This window comes from Azolla caroliniana, unplaced genomic scaffold, assembly GCF_043228905.1.
Source record: "Azolla caroliniana isolate FFs.n. ecotype wild unplaced genomic scaffold, voAzoCaro1.0.p SCAF_1, whole genome shotgun sequence".
Taxonomy (NCBI): domain Eukaryota; kingdom Viridiplantae; phylum Streptophyta; class Polypodiopsida; order Salviniales; family Salviniaceae; genus Azolla; species Azolla caroliniana.
The window spans coordinates 6,943,731-6,966,215 of NW_028230436.1; the positions used below are offsets into that span (position 1 = coordinate 6,943,731).

Below are 22,485 nucleotides of genomic sequence, written 5' to 3' on the forward strand. Positions count from 1 at the left end.
AAGCAACCACAAGTTGATTGACAATACGTGGTCAAACTAAGTTTTTACAAATTACTATTGATTTGTTGTACTATTGCTCCATTGACTCTCATCGATGAATATCATCTAAGGCTGAATAAGAATGGAGAGTATGTAACTTTATTGTGGATGATGGCAGATCTTAAAACATTGTTGACATTCTATATTTTCACTTCTCAAAAATAATTTCATTAGGGAGCACGGATTGGGGGGTTTACCTTTGGGTTTATCTCTAAAGAGAGGTAAACTAGCAACAAGCAATTCTTAACATCAACAAAAACCTGTTGTGATCCATGTGACATGGCATAGTCCATGGTGAGGTTGTTGTGTAAATTTATGACCAGAGAGAGAGAGAGGTTTGTGGAATAGAAATTGGGGGAAGTCAACATAGACATCCTCTTTAGCCATAAACAATATATGGACATTTTATACTCTAGTCTTAAATTAATTTGTTTACAATTGAATTGTTTTACCGAATTGATATATTTCTACAAATTCATGAATGACTTAACATGTTTTCCACCTTATGTGTTACACTTGCTTTTATGCTAATTGAAGAAATAGATAAACCTCATCATTAAATAGAACAAAATCATGAAGATTGCACACTTGATAAGTGGTATTGAATCCTCTAATATGCAAAGAAGGATCTAACCCATCTAGTTCTTTTGGCTCCCATATCGTGCACCTTATGTATTACACTTTCTTTTATAACTATGAATGGATTACCATGTCTTGCACCTTTCATTTTTTAAATTTGTTATACCACTTTGCATGTTAGTTGAAGAAATAGATAAACCTCTCTGTGAAAATTAACGTGTAGAAGTGTATAGACACAACCAGCTCTGTCGGATAGCAACAGAAAACGGAATGAAGGTTTACTAGAAAGCTTCAAAATACACAGAGAATACGTGAGACGGACTGAGAGAGAGTAGAACACACAAAACTATATTAAAAAATACTTTGTATAAACTCTGTACATACAAGTGTGCTTTAGAACACTTTTTATACAATTCCTTAAAAGGACTGACAGAAATACTAACAAGTACTTCAATGCTCATACTGAGCTACTTACACTAACTCCGAGAACCATAACTACCTAGTAGACTAGGAGTGTAGGCCTCCAACGGCCTACCGATTCGCACATGGATCCAGCCCTCCAATCCGGCTCAGCGATCTGGCTCTCGGCTTATTCAACTGATCCGGCCCACGTTGAGCTTGCTTGCTCAACACTCCCCCTCAAGCTCAACTTGAGGTTGGGTCGTCGTGTTAGTGTCCGCCAGTCCTTTCCTTCGGCTCCTCCTAGCATTTTCTTGCCTTGCTCGCGCTCTTCGACCCATCTGGTTTCGCACACCTCAACCTTCTCAGTCCACTTGTCTACTCATAAGGCCCCTCTCATCTCCTTCCCTACTGTGACTTCGGCGCTTCTCGACCCGTCGACTTTCGTTGCCTTCTCATCCACTTGGCCTTCAATTGATTCGGTTCCTCTGAATCGAACTTGTCCGAATTGACCTTCTTCAATTCGCCTTCATTATTTAGGCCCTTCACCACATCAAACCATATCCGGGTCTTGGCCTTCATCTTTTGGTCGGCTTTGCCACTGTTGCCGCTTGTTTCGACTTTATCGTATGTGTCGACTTCTTCAGTCGACTCAACTTCCTTTTTCTCCTTGTCTCCCCATGTTTTGGTTTCGTTCTCCTTCTTTTCGACTTCTCTAGTGGCTTTACCTATTTTCCTAGTTCCTGTTGAAGTTCTCCCCCTCAACTGCAGCACATCGAGATGTTGTCGCCCTAGCATCTCTTAAAAGTGTTGCAACTTGTCCAATCCGAGTGGCTTGGTGAAGATGTCTACAACCTACCGATTGGTTTGAACATATTGGAGTTCGGCTTCACCACTCACACACAAAGTGATAATGCACTTCTATGTGCTTTGTCTGAGCATGGAACACAAGGTTCTTGGCCAACTGCATGCTAATGATGTTGTCGTAGTAGATCAGGATCGGAGTTGGTACTTCGATCTGGAGGTCTTACAGCGGCCGCTGAAACCAAATGGCTTCATAAGTTGCGACGATAGCTCTTCGATACTCAACCTCAGTGCTCGATAGAGCCATTGTTGGCTGCTTCATGCAACAACTACGCTACCAAGAGAAAACATGAAGCCAGATGTTGACCGACGATCCAACGCATCACTGGCCCAGTCGGCATCCGTATAGCCAACTAGTTGTTCGGCTATATCGTGTCGGTACAACACTCCCCGATCCTTAGTGCCACTCACGTATCGCAATAGTCGATGCGCACACTAAAGGTGCTCGACGGTTGGTAGCTGCATAAACTAGCTTAGCACCCCGACTAGATAGTTGATGTCACGTCAGGTGATAGTAAGATATATTCGTCTTGCGATAATTTGTCAGAACCGTTTCTCGTTGTAGGCTAGCCCTGAGTTGGGACGCAGTTTCTCATTCCGGTTAAGGGGTGTTGAGACCGGTCGCCAATCCGTCCTACTAAACTTGAACAACATATTCAGTACATAGTGGCTTTGTGACAACAATATATTGTCGGGGGTGTGAATCACTTCGATCCCGAGGACGTAATGAAGGTCCCCAAGGTCCTTCATCTCAAATGATGCCACAAGTTGAGACTTCACGCAACCGATTTCCACCGTGTCGGCGCCGGTGATGACTAAATCATCAACATAAAGTAAAAGACTTACCGGACCATTCCTACTTTGCCAGATGCAGAGTGAAGAGTCTGACTTGGATGTAACAAACCCCATCCAACACATGTGTTGCGTGATCTTCAGGCACGTAGGGTTTGCTTTAATCCGTAAAGAGACTTCTTCAATCGGCATACTGCTGAAGCATTCAATCCGGATGGAAATCCGAGTGGCTACACCATGTATATTTGTTCCTCAAGTTTTCCTTGTAGGAACGCGTTCTTCACATCCATCTGGTGCAAATGGCAACCCTTTGCTGCAGCGACCGCAAGCAAGACACGGATGATCGTCATCTTCGCGACCAATAGAAACGTCTCGTCGTAGTCGATATCGTGTGGCTCTACATAGCCCTTGGCCACTAACCAGACCTTGTACTGTTTGACAGAGCCGTCATTGTTGTACTTGATCTTGTACACCGACTTGCATCCGATCAGCTTCACACCTTTGGGGACGTCAACTAGGTCCCAAGTCTCATTCTCTATTAATGCTCACACCTCTTCCTCCATGGCGGCATGCCAATTCGCGTCTTTCGTCACATTTGTGTAGTTCTCCAGGTCACACACTTCTGCCACTTTCGTCAAACAAATCCGGATCTGGTAAAGCCAAACATGGAAATCGGCAGTGGCCACACTACGCTGAAGGATCAGAAAGATCCGGAACCAAAAAAACCAGAAAAGGGCCAACCTTTGTGATGAAGCACAAGGCGAAGTCGATGAAGAAAACCACCTTACAATCGGATTAGGTGTGGTACGTTGACTCCGGAGCATCAAATCACATGACAAGCCATGAAGAATGGTTCTCATATCTAGAGAAACCGGAGCAACCAGGAGTGATCAAAACCAGAGACGACAGTCTACACGTGATCGAAAATGTCGGTAAAGTTCCCTTAAGTCATGTCGGACAGAAAGGGAAACTCATGAACGTGTCGCACGTTCCGACAATCACAAAGAACCCGGTGTCGGTTGGGCAGATCCTCAACCAAAGGTTGCAAGTTTGATTCACACATCTCAAGTGCTTCATCGAGGAAGAGGGCCAAATCATCGCTCAAGGGTGTCGGGACGGGAGGATGTTCATCCTCGACACCAATGACATTGGCACCGCTTTGTTTGCGAAAGGACAGAAAGTCGAGTCGGATATTGACTTATGGCACAAGTGGATCAACCACGTCAACTACTAGAGGTTTCAAGATTTGCATCCAAAACAAGTTGTTTTCAATTAGCAAAAATTTAATGGCCGAAAGGCCCAAATTTGCGAAGCCTGTAAGCTTGGGAAGCAACATCGACTTCCATTCCCAACCGAATGAAACCAGAGCCGGAACAAGCTCGACTTGATACATTCGGATGTATGGGGACCGACACAGAATGTTAGTCTTGGCTAGAGTCGATATTTCGTCTCCTTCATCAATGACTACAGCCGACACACCTGGATCTACCTCATTGAGAAGAAGAGCAAAGTCTTCGACTATTTCTAGAACTTACAAAGTCTTGTCAAACGGGAAACGCTGAGGAAGATAAAATGTCTGCGGTCGGATGGTGGAAAAGAATACTTTTCCAGCCAATTCAATTGTTATTTGTATCTTATGGGAATTTGGAGAGAATTCAACTACAGATATACGTCGGAGCAAAACGGCGTACCCAAACAGAAGAACTAGTTGATTGTGGAAGCGGCACGGGCAATGCTGGGGGAGAAGAGCATGCCCAAGTTCTACTGGACCAAAGCAGTCTGAACCACCGTTTACATCCAAAACCGGAGCAGGGAAATAGTGTCAGCACATGAGCTATATTTCGGGCGAAAGCCAAATTTAAGGCACCTTAGGTTGTTCGACAACATTGCATATGTGCAGGTGCTGGATGAGAAGGGGAAGAAGTTGGACGCAAAGTCGGAGAAGTGCATATTGGTCGGCTACTCACATGAGCAGAAGGGGTATATTAAGTGTTATAACCTCCAGACCAAACAAGTTCAAGTGAGCGAAGGTATCGAATTCGACACATCTACATCTTGGTACTCCCTACCGACTCTGACTCTGACCCTTGACAACTCTGACCACTCGATCACTGAGGATGAGGCCAGTGAACCTGACATGATTCGGGAAGAGGAAGAAGAAGAAGACTTTGGTACTCTAGAATAGAGTCCGATCTCATTCCGGTTGAGTGGGCCAAATGAGAGACTGAATCGGATCGACTAGTCAGATGAAGGGCCGACGAGTGGTGAGGACTCGGTCGTGCAGTCCTCGCGCAAGGAACTGAGGAGACGGTTCACGCGTAAAGAGAAGGGGAAGAAGATGTCGGGGTACGACACAGACATGGAAACGTCGGATCGGAGCGACTCCAACACCATAAAGAATGAAGACACACCTTCGGAGACGAAGTCCAAGTCGGCCAAGAGGGCCCTAAAATCAGCAAACAAGAAGTTACGCTAATCAGCATCGATCGCAAGTCAAAGAAGGACAGTGGCTTCTCCCAAGTACATATTGTTGTCCGAATTGGCCCATACCTCTGCGCTAGACCATTGAGACAAATCTGCACCATTTCATCTTCGTCCACGGTCACGTGGATGGACCCTAGCTCATCGCAAATCTCCTTGATCTTGGTGGTGTAGTTGGTGACCGACATGTCCCTTTATTGGACACACTTGAGCTCTTGATGGAGCTGCAACTTGCGCCAAAAATCTTTTTGAGATTTTCTCAGGCTTCCTTCAACGTTTTCACATCTCTTATTTAGCCGAGCATCTGGTCATGCACACATGATGCGAGACAGTACAACACTATGCTCGCTCCTTGTTCCTATGTCGGGAAGTCTTTGTGTGTCGGCTCCGACACTACCTCGTCTGGTCCTTCGACATAACTCCAATACCCATGTCCAAGCAGGTATTGGTGCATCTTGTACGACCAAGACGCATAGTTGTTCTTGTCGAGCTTCTCCGTCAGAAGCGAGCTTGTTATGCTTCTATCCATCTTCTTCTTCTGTTTGTTCTCACTAGGTGTTAGAGTTTGTCTGTGTTACAACTCTTGTTGGCAGTAGAGGATACTCAACCCTCACGCTCTGATACCATGTGAAAGTTAACATGCGGAAGCATATAGACACAATCAACTCTGTTGGATAACAATAGAAAACAAAATGAAGGTTGGATGGAAAGCTTCAAAATACACAGAGAATACGTGAGAGAGACTGAGAGAGAGTAGAACACACAAAACTATATTAAAAAATACTCTATATAAACTCTGTACATACAAATGTGCTTTAGAACACTTTTTATACAAGTCCTTAAAAGGACTAACAGAAGTACTAACAAGTACTTCAATGCTCGTACTGAGCTACTGACACTAACTCCTAGAACCATAACTACCTAGTAGACTAGGAGCGTAGGCCTCCAACAGCCTACCGATTCGCACATGGATCCGGCTCTCCCATCCGGCTCTCGGCTTATTCAGCTGATGTGGCCCACGTTCAACTTGCTCGCATGGTTGCCATATCTTGCACCTTTTATTTTAAATTTGTTATACAACTTTGCATGTTAGTTGAAGAAGTAGATAAACCTCACCATTAAATAGAATAAAATTATGAGGATTGTAGTCTTTTAAGTTGTATTGAATCCTTTAAGATGTAGATTAGGATCTAACCCACCTACGTCTTTTTAGGCTCCCATCCTTGATAGAGAGAATATTGTTCGCACTAGGTCATTGATAATTGGGCCAAAGATTTGAGGAATGAATATGGTATTTTGGTTACATGATGGGCGGAGCACATGTTGGAAAGGTTGTCCCATCAATGTAAAACATTGAAATTATAAAACTTTCATTAGTATTTTTATTACCTTGGAAGATGGGATGGTGATGAGATACTATGCATTATCTTATGCTACATTTTGGGCTAGTTCTATTTCGTTTTTACATCAATATCCTTATAGTTTGAATTGAATTCACTAATATATATTGTTAGCATGTTTTGTAAACCATTTTCCCTAAGTTCATATAAGTGTGATTAGCAATGGGCACGGTTTCGGCTCGGACCGAACCGTTAAGCCATGGCTTAACGGTTTATTGGTTCAAAGATAAATAAACCGTTTGGTTTGGTTTCAAATATTATGATGTAGTTTGGTTTCGGTTCGGTTCGGTTTTGAATTTCATGGTTTAGCGGCTTATCGGTTTGGTTTGGTTTGGTTTTGAATTTCACAATTTAGCAATTTAGCAATTTCGGCTTATGTGGTTTGGTTTTAAGGTTTTAAGGTTAAAAAGTTTTGAAGGTTTAAAGGTTTATAGGTTTGGTTTTTTATTTATGATAAACCGATTTGGTTTGGTTCTAAAATTTTCATAAACGGTTCAGCTCTAAACGGTTTGGTTTAAATGGCTTCATAAAATTTAAACAGTTTGGTTTGGTTTTTAATATAAATAAATGGTTTGGTTTGGTTTGGTTTGGTTTGGTTTCAAGGCCAAGAAACCGAACCGCGCCCGTTGCTAAGTGTGATACAATTACGATTCTCCTTAATGGTCATATACCTCAAATGTTTATATGTCACCTTGATGGTATGTGACAACTAAAGCGCTTGAGTATAGACTTGAAGTAAGGCTTGGTGTGTCAAAAATGGAGAAGCTATGTGAGTTTGGTGCATGTGGAAAGTGGTTGTGAAAAGCATTCTCAAATTGTTGTGTATGTTTCACATTGTCGTGTGAGATTTGTGTCATCCTTGATCTCACGATTAGGGCAAAGTTTGCAAATACAATTTGTTGTAGCAAGTTCTCTTCATGGTCCATTTTTTAATTCATATCTTGACGAGTTGAGGATGATTGGCCTTCTTGTGTTAAATGTCATGGTGTGAGACGATGTGGTTAGATGTGTCCCTTATTACCGTTTAGGTGTTTCAACATGTTGGAATTATTATTGTAGTAGTATCACATCTCGTTCTTGGAATTCTTTTTCCATTTGGTTGTGATTGGAACATCAATAAACCCCGATTCAATGCTTGCCATAAGCATATCATTAGCGTGTAGCTTGGGTAACAATTCTTATTGTCTTTTAAACTATTCTTGTATTGTGTGCTGCACTAGAATAAAGAATATTGTTTCTTCTCCTTCCATGTTTTCTTGCCAACATTCCAAGCTTGGGTTGCTTGGTGATGTGACTCCATGCCCCTTAATTTAGTCACATACTTTTGGACGGTCATCAAAACCCCTATTTTCATGAGTTTGGCCCTTATTTGAAGGAGCATCAGAAAGTATGTGTGGTGATCTTGGTGCCAAGGTGGTGTCATAAAAGCATCATTTATAGATTCTCAATAATTATCCGTCTAGAAGAAAGCATGTTTCTTCCCTATACTTTCTCACCATACTAACAAGACTAGGACCAATTTCAAATGTGAATTTGCATTTGGATCCAAAACTGTGGTAGCTTGGCCAACCCATGGTATATGCAGTGTGCACGCAATAGGATTGGAGTCAACACCTAAGTCCTTGAAAGAGTTCACCAATTCAATAACATCGCTCTTATAAGTAAGTAGTGGGAAATCTAGGTATATGATATTCAACTATATATGTAATTGCTTTTCTCGGCATTCCACGAGAGGAACATTGACATCCCGTGAGAATAGCATTACATAGTTTGTAATATGTATAATGAAGTAACGTAACCAAATGTTTGCCTAACATTGGGTTTAGAGTTCCTCATTGTGTGTTGCTTATATGACGAAATATTGTAAGTGCTCTATGCAAAAACTAAATAGCATGAGTGAGAGAGCGTTATCCTAGCTTCATTTGATATTGCTTGTAGAATCATCAAAGAACCCATTTGTTTTTACATACAACACACTCTAATGAAGTTTTGTCCACTACAAATTGGTATTCTCTTTTGTAATCTTGCCTCAATTTTTGTGAAATCCATAAATCAAATTTTCCTTTGAATTGACCCTCCTAACCTTAAGGTTAATTGGATGACTATCATGGAGTGTTTGGGTTTGAAACTAGCTTCTTTGATGGGTCTTTTATTGTGTATTTCCAGTGCACAATTACTTCTTTTCTTCTTCATGATTGTCCCATATAGTTTTGCAAAAATAGAACTTACCAAGATGCACAATATGTAAAAAGCTTATTCGAGTTTCCATGCTTCTAGCTAAATGGCTACTTTTCTAGAATTTTGGAAACCTTTTGCTATTTTGATGTTGAAGAGTTTTCTAAGATTCACCCAATCTTGAAACACAATAAGGAGCAAGAAGTATATATATGTACACCATACAATATAAGTTAATTATTGTGGGATTTGAACATTTAACCCGACTATTGTTATGTTTGTGGGTTTATTACCTAACATTTAGTTATCCATGAGGTTCTTTATTTTATACCAATCCTCTACTTAACAAAGGAAATGTGTGAGGACGTAAAGGCATTGTGAGGTTTTAGAGATGTTATGTGTTAAGATCGATGCTAATGTTTCTTATTGTCAAACAGTCTTAGGATGTACAGTATTTATTGGGAAGACGCCCAATATCCCCAAGGAATTACCAAAATAATGCTACATTTTTTTCAAGGTGGTCGTATTTCCTCAAAATCGCCACAACTTACCCCTAAATTTCACAAACTTACAAAACCACCACTACTTTTGAATTGTAACCTTAATATCTAATTAGTTAGTTTCTAATTTGTATAGGTGATTAATATAAGTAAATGACTCACTTAGTATAGGTGATTAATGACATGAATCACCAAGTTTTTTGTGCCTAATTAGCAATCCCTTTTACCAATTAAGGACTAATAAGTTAAAGATTATTTATTGGAATATGGAATAAAGTAGGGGTATTTTGGTATTCTAATGAGTTTGAAAACCATCATGGTACTCTCTGAAAAGTTTGGAAGCATAGGAACTTCTTTTTCAGGTTTCGGTTGTTACTGGTTAGCATTTAGCCTTGTACTAGGAAACATGTTTCATGGAATCACCACAATCTACAATAGCTATATTTGATTAAACTTTACATGTTCAAAATATGCATGCCATTTAAAGTTAAAAAACAAGTGCCTCGTATCGATCAAGAATTGTACCATTCAAAGAAATACCCGTATATTCAACATTTATGGGCATCCTACATTGCTTCTACGATACCTATTCTAGAATAAGTGTTTGAATGTGTAATCTCCCCTTGGTTTGAGGAAGTCATGAAACCTTATAAAGGATAATAATATAGCTACATAATGCATTTGCCTATCGCTCATCTTTATGGTGAGATAAGAAGAACCAGATAGTATTTGCATTATGCTTTCCTACAAATAAAATATCGAGAACGCATTAACATTCATTTTCTTTATACCACCATTGTATAGTCAAGCTTACCTTCATGTGTAGTGATTACATTGATGTGGATGGTGAGGCGTGTATTTGCACCTTTCACCCTTTAGCATGAGAAAAAATTGAAGAAATAACGCTTCACAATGGAGAGCAGAGGGCCACCATTAAGCTGAGATTTTGCTAACAAATCATCTTTTATTAAGTTTATGTTTCTTACCTTTTTTCTTTTTCCTTCATATGCATAGAATCTAAGGTTAGTTTTTCGACAAGTCGCAATATTGCAAGGTTATTTCACATTAGCATTTATCTTGCTATAATAACTTCCAAGCTAAAATATTATATAACAATATTGTCTTGTTAAGAAAATAGGTCACTACACGTGAATTATATCTACTATCTCATATATGTACGAACAAGACACTTGTTTATCTATAGACAATATAGAAATTAATTTCGCAGTGACAATACTCTGAAAAGTTTCAATAGAATGGTATGTACTATTGATGTTCAAGTTCAACCAATTTGATTTGTCCCACATTCAACGTTCCACATCTATGCATATGTGAAAAAGAAGACAATAAAGATAGATGCTCCTGTATACAAACAAAATTTTGTAGTTGCAACAATCGAAATGGCTCGATCCTAAATTCTAAGAATTTAGTGGAAATATACACGCTAAATACATCGAGGCACAATTGAGTAATAAGAAATTCACATAGTGTATGTTTGCTTTAACTATTCCTTTCCTTCAATACCAAAATAAGATGGGTAAAGACGTACTCTTTTGCCAATCAATGATGTTAGCTTCAAGTGAAGCCATTCACTTACACATCATAAGCCTCTGGTGTAGATCAATGGCGTCGCTTTATCAAGGACGATTTGTGCTCCTCCAAAATTTGGATTACCTCATAAATCTATGCAAGCAAGAGAACCTAATATAAGATTTAAGTGTGCATTATTATATATACATATTGTCAATGCAATCCCAAGTGTGTTTGTGGTAAGAGTTAACAATTGCATATACGTAATCTTTCTTTCTATGCAAACCATGTATACCATGTGCATTCTAACGACATGATATGTCAACATTTGCGCAAATGAATGCATTCTTCTCAATTTCAGTACATGTATATTACAAAAAGTACTACCCTTACTATGTAAATAATATGTAAAAAGATGCATCTTTCTTTCGGATTCTAACCCCCCAAGTTTGTAGCAAATGGCACACTTCCAATGCCAAAAACAAAAGCTCGAAGCCATAAACTTATCAGTACCTGCGATTTAAACCGGCCGTTTGTTGTAGTCTCGTGAAGTGCCGAGAGAGCCAATAAAGGGTTCATATTCAAGACCATGGTCCTATGCCTGGAGCTATGCCTACAAAGTTGGAAAAGAATGAGAAGGGCCAACTCTTGGCTCTTCCTGGATCCTCTCTCATGAATGACCTCCAAGAGAAACTTGATCCCTCCTTCCGCAACAAAGGCAACCCTCCCTTCTTCTAAGCTCACAAGGTTCCTCAAGATAGCCATGGACTTCTCCATCATCCCTGCATTGAGGCCCTCGTCTGAAATGAACTGCAAGAGGAGCCTCGTCGCCCCGCCTCGCACCATCCTCCTCTTGTTGTCATCCATTGAAGACAAGCTATAGAGCGTAGTGGCCGCGTCTTTCTTTCCCCTATCTGACCCATTGTGCAACAATTCCAAGAGCGGGGGGATCACGCCCATCGACCCGACTTTCGCCTTGATGTCCTCGTCCTTCCCGACCAAGTTCACCAACGCAACGGCCGCATTCTCCATGGCAATGGAGCTCAACCCGTGCGAAATCGTGCGGACTAGAGACTCAATGGCATTGCCCGATGCAAGGATCCTTCCTCGTATGTGATGGTTAAGGGAGAGGTTGAGCAAGGTGGCGGTCGCCTCTTGTTGCGAGATTTGGTCAGGGTCGTCACCGTCGGCTCGGTCTGAGGTGTCGGGATCCATGAGCTTCAATAATGGGCCCACGGCCCCGGCATCGAAAATCACCATCCGCTTGTCATCATCGTGCTTCGCTAGCAACCGAAGCTCCTTAAGGGCAGCCCGGCGCGTCTCGAGGAGCTCGGATTGTAGCCGGAGCACGAGGGTGTGAACCCTCGACACCGTATATTGGATCGATTCTAGATCTCCCTCTCTTATCTGTAGACCAGCACCACCACCGATGTTTGAGTGTGGTGGTGCCACTTGATTATGCGAACCCGCATGTGACACCCTTTGGGGCGAACCTAATTCCGATACCATCTCGCCCTTGTGCTTCTGGGACAAGGGGAATGACATCGAGGCCGAACCGCTGGTGCTCGGGTACGAGGAGAAGCTTTCGTTGAGGGGTCCCCGGAAGACTTCCGGGAATGCGCGGCTGCTGGTTGTCGAGCACGAATTGATGGAAGTAGAAGAATTTGAGAGGCCGCCATCGCCATGGAAATGCCGAGGTTTGAAGCCCGACCAGGAGTGGTTGTTGGTAGGACAATGGGTTAGGGTTGGGTTTTGCTTTGTGTGGGTGGTGCGAGCCGGTGCCGGGTTGGTTGTGCCGGGGTCCCGGGAGGGAGTTCCGGAATGAGAGTTGGACTCGGGCTCGGATCGGCGCTGGGGCTGGGGCTGGGTGGAGGAGGGGCTACACTCATGGAGGTCTTGGAGGAGCTTGGGAAGAGGGCTGGACGACGACGACGAAGAAGAAGAAGAAGTGCAATGGCCGGAGAATTGGGCCTCCTCGAGGCCGCGGAAATGGCCGGACAAATCGTCGAGCCCCATACAAGGCCGGTGGATGGGCAATTCGCTGGACCGGGCTCCACGGAAGCGGGAAGCGGCGGCAACACGGCTGGACATGATGTTCTGGACCACATGAGACTTGTTTAGAGAAGGATCTATCTTCCCCATCTTCATGGGAAAGGGAGTGATGTGGCAGATTAGGGGAGGAAGGGTATGTATGGGAGAGGGATTAATTAGCAAAAGTGTGGCATGCTGAGTTTAACTAGTGGTTAGATATAGAGAGGCTGAGTGAGGTTTAGGGTTGTGGTGGCCATTGGCATTGGTTTTGGTTATGTGTGAGGCCACCATCGCTTGCTAAATCCACTTCATCTCCTTCCCTCACTCACACCATTTACTCTCTTCTTCTTCTTCTTCTTCTTCTTCTTTGGATCATCACCATCAATGGTCAGATAAACTTGGAAGATTTTCTCTTCTCTCTCTCTCTCCCCCTCCCCCTTTTCTTTTATTTTCCTTTTATTGCTTATCCCCCTTTCCTCTGCTTTACATATTGAAGAACAACAACAAAATCACATCAATTGTGAATTGTGTGTGTGTGTGTGTGCCTTTTGCTTTAAAAGTTTTTTTTTTGGGGGGGGGGTTAAATAAAAGCTTGTTTTCTTATTTTTATTCTTCTGTTTTTTTTTCCTCTTGCCTCCTCCAATGGTTGACCTGGTATTTTGATTTTTGATCAAAAATTAAGAATAAAGAAAAGAAAGAAACTAATTTAGAAAATTAGCAAAAATTAGTAGCACTACAAAATTACCCCCTTTAAAAATAAATCCCCTTTCCCCATCTCCCCTAGAACTCTCTCAACTGCTCCAACCAACTGATCCCACTTGCCCACTGGATGATAGTCTCCAATATGTTCATACATGGGAAAACAAGATTGCACGAGAATGAGCCTAACTCGTTTGGTTCGGTAACATCCGACAAGAAGGATTTGCACTTACCCCCCCCTCGACAATTTACCCTTCAAAACTTACCTTGCAGTTTAGCCGAATTACAAGAGTAGCGATCCCTTGTCTTTTTACAAAACCTTACAAAGTTGTGTTCATGGTGTTTAAGACACCCCCCCCTCCCCTCTCACCAAGACGAATAGCAGGTGGTGAAACATAAATGGGGCGTGGGTAAAAATTTCACAAAAGTGAGCCTCTACTTCACTTCAATAAGTGATATCACCCTATGCTTTTCCGGCAAAGAAAGATAAGGGCAACATAAATGTGGGGTGGTAAAAACGCAAAAACAAGCCTCTACTTCACCAAAATTAATAACACCATCCTACGCTTTTCCGACAAACCTCGAAAATCAGCCAATGTTCTGCTTAACTGGCTCACGCCAATAACGACTCGAGCATAATGGACCATCTACTGACTCTCTACTTCAATGGAGATGAAAGGCCCCCCAACTTTCAAGGAGCTACATATGGAGTTTGCAAAAGTGATCCTCAATATTGTGGTAGACAACTTTATAAAAGCTTGATATTAATAAATGATCCTTTATTTCACTAGAATTTAATGGAAGAGCGTTTTACAAAGATGGCCCTCGGGTGGGTTTGCTACAACTACGAAAGCAACTCCTAACTTCATGAAAATTGCAAATTTTCCAATGGCACTGAGATTGACAAAGGCTGGAACAGAATCATTGGGAAAGTTGCTTTGCAAATTTAACTTAATTTGAAATGGAAAATCAAACTCTCCTATTCAATAAACTTCTAAAGTTGATGAGGTCAATGATGACAATAGTATTAGCACAAAGCTCTAGGAGAATCATTATGCTCCCAAACTATTCTCTCCACTAGGCTTATAAATTGCTTGACATTGATACTATCAACATTAAGCTCCAAGAGAATCATAAATCTAACTTTCATTGTTGCCGAGTACGATAAGTGGGAACCCAGTTATCCTATGACTTGGGACACACCTATAAGGACCAGTGCCATGTGGGAATATGTGGTGGTTTGGGTGCCTTAGGTGTTTGGGCTATTAAGTAGACTAGATACCCCTTTCATTACGGTATCTTGAGATGGTGTTGAGACTCTATCGACGAGGTTAAGCTATCATCTTCACATTTGTTATTCAACAACCAAGGTAGAATATAAGGTAATGTTTGATGATATGGGACACTCATTGGTATTTTATATTTGTCTCATGTCTTTCATTTGGGGGTGTTAGGTGTCGTTAAGCACCTTTAATCCATTCTTTTCCATAATAACACCTAATTATATTGCTCATCATAATTTGATTCATAACACCTAGCCTTTCCAAGATCATGATCACATTGAGCTATGATGCATATCCCATTCTCAACGGGAGGCGGAGTTATCCTCACTAATGGCACATAATTAGAATGTGGGAATGAGCACAATGTTGTCCGATAAATTATGGTTGTATGTGAGCAATCTTTTGACCAATTTCACAAGTCATACATACATGGATTAGGAAATGAAATATGCACACATGGAACATGCATTCAAACATTTTCTTCTTGGACCAAGTATAATATTTTGATTTTTGTCATCAAATTAGTCATCCAAAACACAACGCCTATAGATAGAGCGAAACTGACCCCATAGATTTCTCATTCAATTGTGCGGATTTGAATTTGATCTAAATTATCATTGTAGTTTTGGACTTTTCATATCCAAACTTAAATGAACCTAGAATTTGTGACCATGTTTGTTTTGTTTTAAAACTATTCATGCATATTATATATCTTTCAAGTTGTGTTGCCCACTCATTATTGTTTTCTACCAACTTTTTCAACAAACAAAATAATATCGTAGTATGTATACACATCTAGAGAGAATTAGTGATGTATTCCACAGTGCATTATCATATGAGTATATAATATGCATAGCTATTGTGGACCTCTCTAAAATGGATGGATGGGTAATGATCGATTAAACCCAAGCCTTTCCTTATCCACAATATGGTTTCGCAAATGCCCACAAATGGCTTCTACTTATATGTCTCTACTTTGACTAATTTGCATCTACGTATATTTCTATATTGAAAAGATGGCAATCTTGTGTGTTTCAACTTTCACTTTGATGTGTTATAACCATATCACCCAAGCATTTCATGGTTTTTATTATTACATAAAGCTTCATATTTATTACACCCTATAAATAATTGGGATTATTATGATTACATACATGAAGGGTCATAGTTATTACTATCAAACACATGTTGCTTTGTTTTCGAAACTATGAAAGTATGCTTGCTTATTTAGAAATTGAATTACATTCTAATGAATAATTACCCTCTCATTGCAAAGTATTCATGCACATTTCATTTAACCAACTATACTATGACATGCCTTCACCACTGCATGCTAAAGTGATTGTAATTATTAGTCAAATTACACTAATTGATGATGCCTACACACAATTATTAGGCTAACTTCAATAATGCATGTTATAAATATATAATGTGCATATTCCTGATTTTTAAGTGAACCACGTGTGTAGGTAATTTTGCCAATAATCAAGCATACTCTTGGCCTTCAGATTTGATATGCCTATTTAGGTCATTTTTCCGTAATTTTGTTAGAATAGGCATTCCAGCTCAACACATGTGGTAAATAAAGCAAATCTAAACTTTAACACTGAACATATATTACAATACTTGCAACAGCTTCAATAAAATGGAAAACAACAATAAATGGATAAATCACATACCGTCGACATGTATTACCAACTAAAAGTAGAAAAACATCATGTAAACGTCATTTATCTAACTCGTTACATTTATCAAGGACAAATTTATGTCAATTTCTTGTTCAAATGAGGTAGTTTCGTGATTAAATAAGTCCTTCATTATTTCAAAATCAATTTTCTAAGGTTAGGTAGCTTTGTCTATACATACATATGTTAATTGTTCTATCTTCTCTCATCTATAGATCACTTTATACAACATACTGACATCGACGTTCATTGATTGCTTGCTTATCATTATATGACTATGTATTTTGAAGCCCTCTAGACTACTTTGTTGTTCACTTGGGACAAGCTTTTAGATCACTTGAACCACAAAATCAAGGATACTTTAAACTATTTTGCTTTCGTGCCAACATAGAAGTTTAGGAAAACTAGAATGATTAAGGTTGTGTGGATAAATTTAGCATAATTGTGAGCAACATGTTTAGAAAAATATTTTATCACCTTACAATATAAGACAAATTAAACTTTTATACATTTTCATCACATGCCACTGTAGTAAACATCAAGTTTTGTTATAGTTTAGAGGAAATAATAGAAGATGCATCTCATATGTTTACAATAACATCAACAATGCTCCTCACAATAGTTTAGTCAACACCTAGAATCTACCAACTAATAAGGTTTTTGTATACAACATGATTGCCCTCATATATTCCCAATAATATCATTGAGAGCCCTTGTGGTATTTTTCATTGAAATCTTGAATATGGATGCCAACAATACAATCAACTTTGTTTTATGTGCAAAAAGATACCCCTCATATGTTTGGGGTAATATTGACAATACCCTTCTTTGTAATTACTTCCAATGACGTCCAAATATACCCTATAAAATTGAGTTTCAGCTTAAAACTGCAAAGTGCCTAATGAAAAAAAATTCACCATTTTATTTTAGTTAAGATGTTTAATTGTCTAATAAATTGGCATATTTATCCAGCTCAATTGAATACCTTCTTAATATTATTGTCAAAACCATGCTTACATACTTGCATTCATAATTATTGTTCTTATTAGTAATGATATATTAAACAAAAAGATTGTTATCTAATTCTTATGGATTGTTTAGCATAGCAATTATTACAATTTGAATAATTGATTATTAGAGAAACTAACTAGAGGCTCATTAATTCCTAACTAGCCATTAAGACATGATTAGAAACTCAACAATAATCATGAGTAATAAAAACAACATCCAAGAGATATCAATCGGGTGAGAAAATTTGCATATCTAAGGAGTTTGCATCTTCTAACAAGTTGGGTTCTCTACTTTGAGAGCAACGGACATGTGTTGAAGTCACACACTAGAATGTAGTATGACCTTATGTAATGCGGTGAAGTGCAAGAGGTGTTAAGGGCATAATCCTTGGGTAATGGCGTGATCTATATTTGAATGTCGGTAGCCCTAAACATAATAAAACATGTCATTGTGGGACTATACTTTGTTTAGTCATCTAGAGAGAGTGTGTGAACATAAGAGATGTGACACATCCTATATGGGAGCTCTCTACTCAAGTGTGTGAGAGAGAGAGACAGAGACAGAGAGTCACATTGGAAACTGATGGCCTTTCGGACAATCATAAATAAGTTTCATATACCACATGGATAAGGGTATATTTGGCAATCAATATTGGCATTGCCTATATTAGTTTTCCCAATTCCAGAGTTGGTGGTCGAGGAGACATGGAAAGATTGGTCATTTGATATTGGGAAATCGATTTTTGTGGTGCACACTAATCATGTGTACCATAAGTTGGTTGAAGATAGAGCTTGGTTAACAAATAAGGTTTTGGAGATGGTACATTACTCGACATGTAAAGTGGTGGCATAGAGTTTTAAATGTAGGATGGTTGTCTCATCTTCCATTTCATGCAAAGGTGTTTCTTTGGCATGTCATAGTTGGTGGGTTGTCTTTGGCGATGGCCTTAAAACAAAGACATATTTCGAATGGGACATGTTTTTCCTATACGGTGGTTAAAGAATATGCCATACATAGGTTCATTAAATGTTTGGTTGCTAAAGCCATTTGGGTGATTATATCACAAATTTGGGCATGGTTAACAGAAAATATTTTGTTACCTTATAAGTGGGTTTTTATTGATGAGGATAAAGTTATGCCCGCACCATCATATAAGGTTGTGTTTGACTACCTTAGATATTGGGGGACATGGTTTAATTGGACAATGAGAATTGGGCCCTTGTTTGATGGACTTCATGGGGTAACACAACAACTTTGTAGGATGAAAGGGAAGTTGGTTTGGCAATTTCCACAACTATGTTGTATGGGAACATTGTCCCAAGAGGAGATAGACCAGTTTTACAACACTTGAGAGGGTTTCCCTTACACTATCACTATTTATGAAGTAGTGAAGATAGCAAGGGTTGTATTATCATCTTGTTTTAACAAACATTGATCTCTGAAAGGCAGGAAAGAGATAGAGCCTATATGGATGTAGCTTAGATGGTAAGGTTGTCTAATAGAGACCAGGAAGTCATGGGTTCAACCCCTACATTCTACATTGGCATCTAGTGAAATAACAAGTGAAAAAGGCAGGAAAGAGATAGAGCCTATATGGATGTAGCTTAGATGGTAAGGTTGCCTAATAGAGACCAGGAGGTCATGGGTTCAACCCCTACATTCTACATTGGCATCTAGTGAAATAACAAGTGAAATAACAGATATCTATGGAGAAATTGAGAGGTGAGGAAAAAAATGGCTTTTGAACCCACGATATAGTGCTCATTGTGTAAACGACTTACCACTAAGGTAAGCTAATTATAATAAAAGAGGAGTATTGTGGAGCAAAAGGATTTGCATTCCATTTTAGCACCTCAACATTAAACTTATCTTTGCATCTAATGGCTCACATATTTTTGTTATTGCAAGTCATGTGTTGACGCTCACGATTGTGAATATCCATTGTCCAGCATTTCAAAGGGTGCAACATATCAGGGGACCACAATTAAGGCATTGTGGTGGCAATTACGCAATAGACATATTCCACTTAAAATTCCATGATCTTCATGTGTTGAACACTTGGTTGTCTCGTGGCATGAAGTGTTCTCCTTATTTTTATGGGCACCATCATCTAGTAGAGAGCATTGTAATTCCGTTTGAACGGAGTTACACAATGGAAATGAGAAATTGCACTTTCAATTTAATCACGTGTACTATTTGGGGATCAAAGAGTTGGGAGATGCAATTGAAGCGCACTATGTCAAATATTTTTGGACTTTGTTATGGCACACGGATTATGACGCATCTCGTCCAATTCTGAGTTTGTTTGACAGGAATTACAAGGTATAACATTGATGGTGTGTGTTACCGATACCAACCAAAGAGTAACCACAAGTTGAGAGCAATTGGGGTTTATGTGGTAAGACTAAGTTTCTACAAGTGACGACAATTCCCCATCGAGTTGGGTTGTGTTGGGTTCTCTCGATGGTGATTATCTAGGGATGAGCAAGAATGGAAGGTATGAAACTCAGGCTATGGATGGTGACAGATCTGCATTGCCACTTCCAGAAAGAAAGAGAAGGTCTTGATCTGGAGAGTATTGATCAGCGGGTTTACATTTGGGATGAATTGTATGTAGCTCTAAAGAGACGCGGACTACTACTATTACTAGCCGGAATCAAGCAAAAGCACAACAAAGCATTTTGGCTACTTTTTTGCTATGTCCAAAGGCCAATGGAGATAGTATTGTCTCATTCCATTCCAACAGCCCATGCACACAAAAAAAGCTCCTGTATTTGGAAGAACAGAGAGGAAAAGGGTATTTTGGGGAATTTCCTGATCCCTGGCATATTCAGAGACAGTGGAAAGGGGCACTTCTGCAAATAAGGAAAACGCTCAGGCACTGCTTCTGAGGATTGCTCATGGCAGATGATGAGGAAGCAGAGCTCCAAGGAGTCGCCATGGCCATGGCATCTGGGATGAGGATGTCGGAAGAGCAGAGAAACCCTCCCCCATCTAAGCCTCTCTGGAAGAAATGCCATCAGATCCTGAACCGGAAGATGAGGATCGGAGTCTCTGATGGGCGATTCTTCTTGGGGAAATTCCATTGCCTCGATAAGCAAGGGAATATCATCCTTCAAGATACTGTTGAATGGAGAGAAAAAAATGGTCCCCGGTTAGTCGTGTTCTCTCTTTCTCTCTATCTCCGGGTTTTCTTCTGTTCTTTTCTTCCTGTTTGATGGAATTGTGTATCGTTCTGCTCTTCTTTTTAGGTCTTTCCTTTTCTTATGTTCAATTTTGGTCTTATCTCCATAGTTTTCCTTTCTTTTGTTTAGTTTGCTCGTTTTTTCGGCTTTCGTTTACTTGTTTTCTTGCTTTTTTTAGGGTTTCTATTGTGTAGTTTACTTGGTGGAAATGTGTTTCGTTTTACTCCTTTCTTTGCCTGTTACGTCTTTGTTCAATGAAAGCGTCTCTCCTGCTGGTGCTCTTTTCAGGGTTTCATTTTTTTGTTCAGTAAAAATGGGTTTTCTTTTGCGTTCCTCTTAGTGTTTCTTTTCATGTTAAGTGAAATTGTGATCCGTTTAAGGTTTAGTATGGCAGGTCAAAGAGGGTTTGTTGTCCAATATCAGAGTCCTTTTTTTGTAAAGTAAAAAAAGGATTTTGTTTTGAAGGTTTTCTGCACTCAAAAAGAAGTTCATTCATTTGCTTAGTATTAGACTTTCATATATGCAGAAAAGGATTTCAGCAACAAAACAGTTTTTCTTGTTTATACAGTATTAGGATTGTCTATGGACAGAAAGACTTTAATTTAATAAGGTTTTTTATGGACAGAAAAGGGTTTGGTTTTTAATCAGTTAAACAGTGCTTCTTTTAAGGGGGGATTTTCCCATTGGCAGAAATGTTTTCTTCTGTTAAGTATCAGGGTTTCTTTGTCTTCAGTATTAGGGTTATCTTTCTGTGTGGTGTTCTTATGGACGGAAGAGGTTTATTTTTGTTCTGAGAAAAAGGTTTCCTCCAATTTCTCATGGACAGAAAGGGTTTTTTCCCAGTAAAGATGATCTTTTTAGGTGTTTCCATGATTCCGAGCATGGATCAACAGGAAAAGGTTTCCTTTTGGTCTGTGAAACATAATGATTTCAAAGAAGGAAAGGGTGCAAAAGAGGTATTAGAGAAGGTAACTGAGAGGATGCCATTTAATGGCAACCTTATAATGTGGCATGCTTTGTTAAGTGCTTGTAGAACATGGGAAAATGTGACAGTTGCAAGATTAGCTTTCAGACATGCAACCCTACTCGATGAAACAGATGTTGCAACTTATATTTCCATGAGTAATAGAGGTTTGCCAGCCTCCGGAACAAAATGCATAGAAATGATTGGCAGAATTCATGCATGATGAAGAGAATGAGTAGAAATAATGGGCTGAATCAAAAGAATGTTGGATAGGGAATTGAGGGATTTATGTCATAAGAATGAAGAGTATGATGGCTATGTTTTGAACGCAACTGATCCTTCATTTGCAGGGATAGTGCCGATGCTTCATCGCCACCATCGATATTAGAGCAACGTAACCTTGGCCTGGTTCTCATCCCCGCCCGACACCGTATCTCATGCCTCATAGAAGGATCCCTAGATGAGCAATTCTCATTATTCTCACTACAAGAAAGGTGAAGTCATGGTTTTATATTATTGTATGATGTGCAACGTCATTGGCTCGGCTTCATTCCTTCACAATACAAATTTTCCGGTTTTGCCTCTATCGTTGTCAAAATGTTTAAACTATTTTACGGGATGTTGATGAGGATTGGAATTACTGGAGACAACCATGCAATGCTTGTGGAGGTACAAGGGTGAAGTTCATTGTTCAGATTTTTTTCAAGAGTTACTCTGATTTCAATAGACATAGCCTTCACTTCATAAATGTATGCAATGTATTTGTGATTGTATTGCTATAACCCTAAAGAACTTTATATAACTGATGCATTTGGAAATGAAATAAGCTAGTGACAATGTTGGTCTGAATTAGTGTTGGTATATTACA

The 22,485-nt window shown here is 39.7% G+C and overlaps 2 protein-coding genes across 2 annotated transcripts; one reads left to right on the forward strand and one right to left on the reverse strand.

The window, feature by feature from the left end:
- Positions 1-10,559: 10,559 nt before the first annotated feature.
- On the reverse strand, positions 10,560-13,209 carry LOC147868697 (U-box domain-containing protein 4-like). Its single transcript, XM_087322461.1, has 2 exons — positions 11,273-13,209; positions 10,560-10,912 (listed from the first exon to the last, which is right to left on the reverse strand). The coding sequence occupies exons 1-2, from the start codon at positions 12,905-12,907 to the stop codon at positions 10,850-10,852; spliced, it is 1,698 nt and encodes a 565-aa protein (XP_087178587.1). The 5' UTR covers positions 12,908-13,209; the 3' UTR covers positions 10,560-10,849.
- A 7,104-nt stretch (positions 13,210-20,313) lies between these two features.
- LOC147868698 (Small nuclear ribonucleoprotein family protein) lies at positions 20,314-22,466 on the forward strand. Its single transcript, XM_087322470.1, has 2 exons — positions 20,314-20,622; positions 21,968-22,466. Exons 1-2 carry the CDS (start codon positions 20,369-20,371, stop codon positions 22,113-22,115), a joined length of 402 nt encoding a protein of 133 aa, XP_087178596.1. The 5' UTR covers positions 20,314-20,368; the 3' UTR covers positions 22,116-22,466.
- Positions 22,467-22,485: the final 19 nt, after the last annotated feature.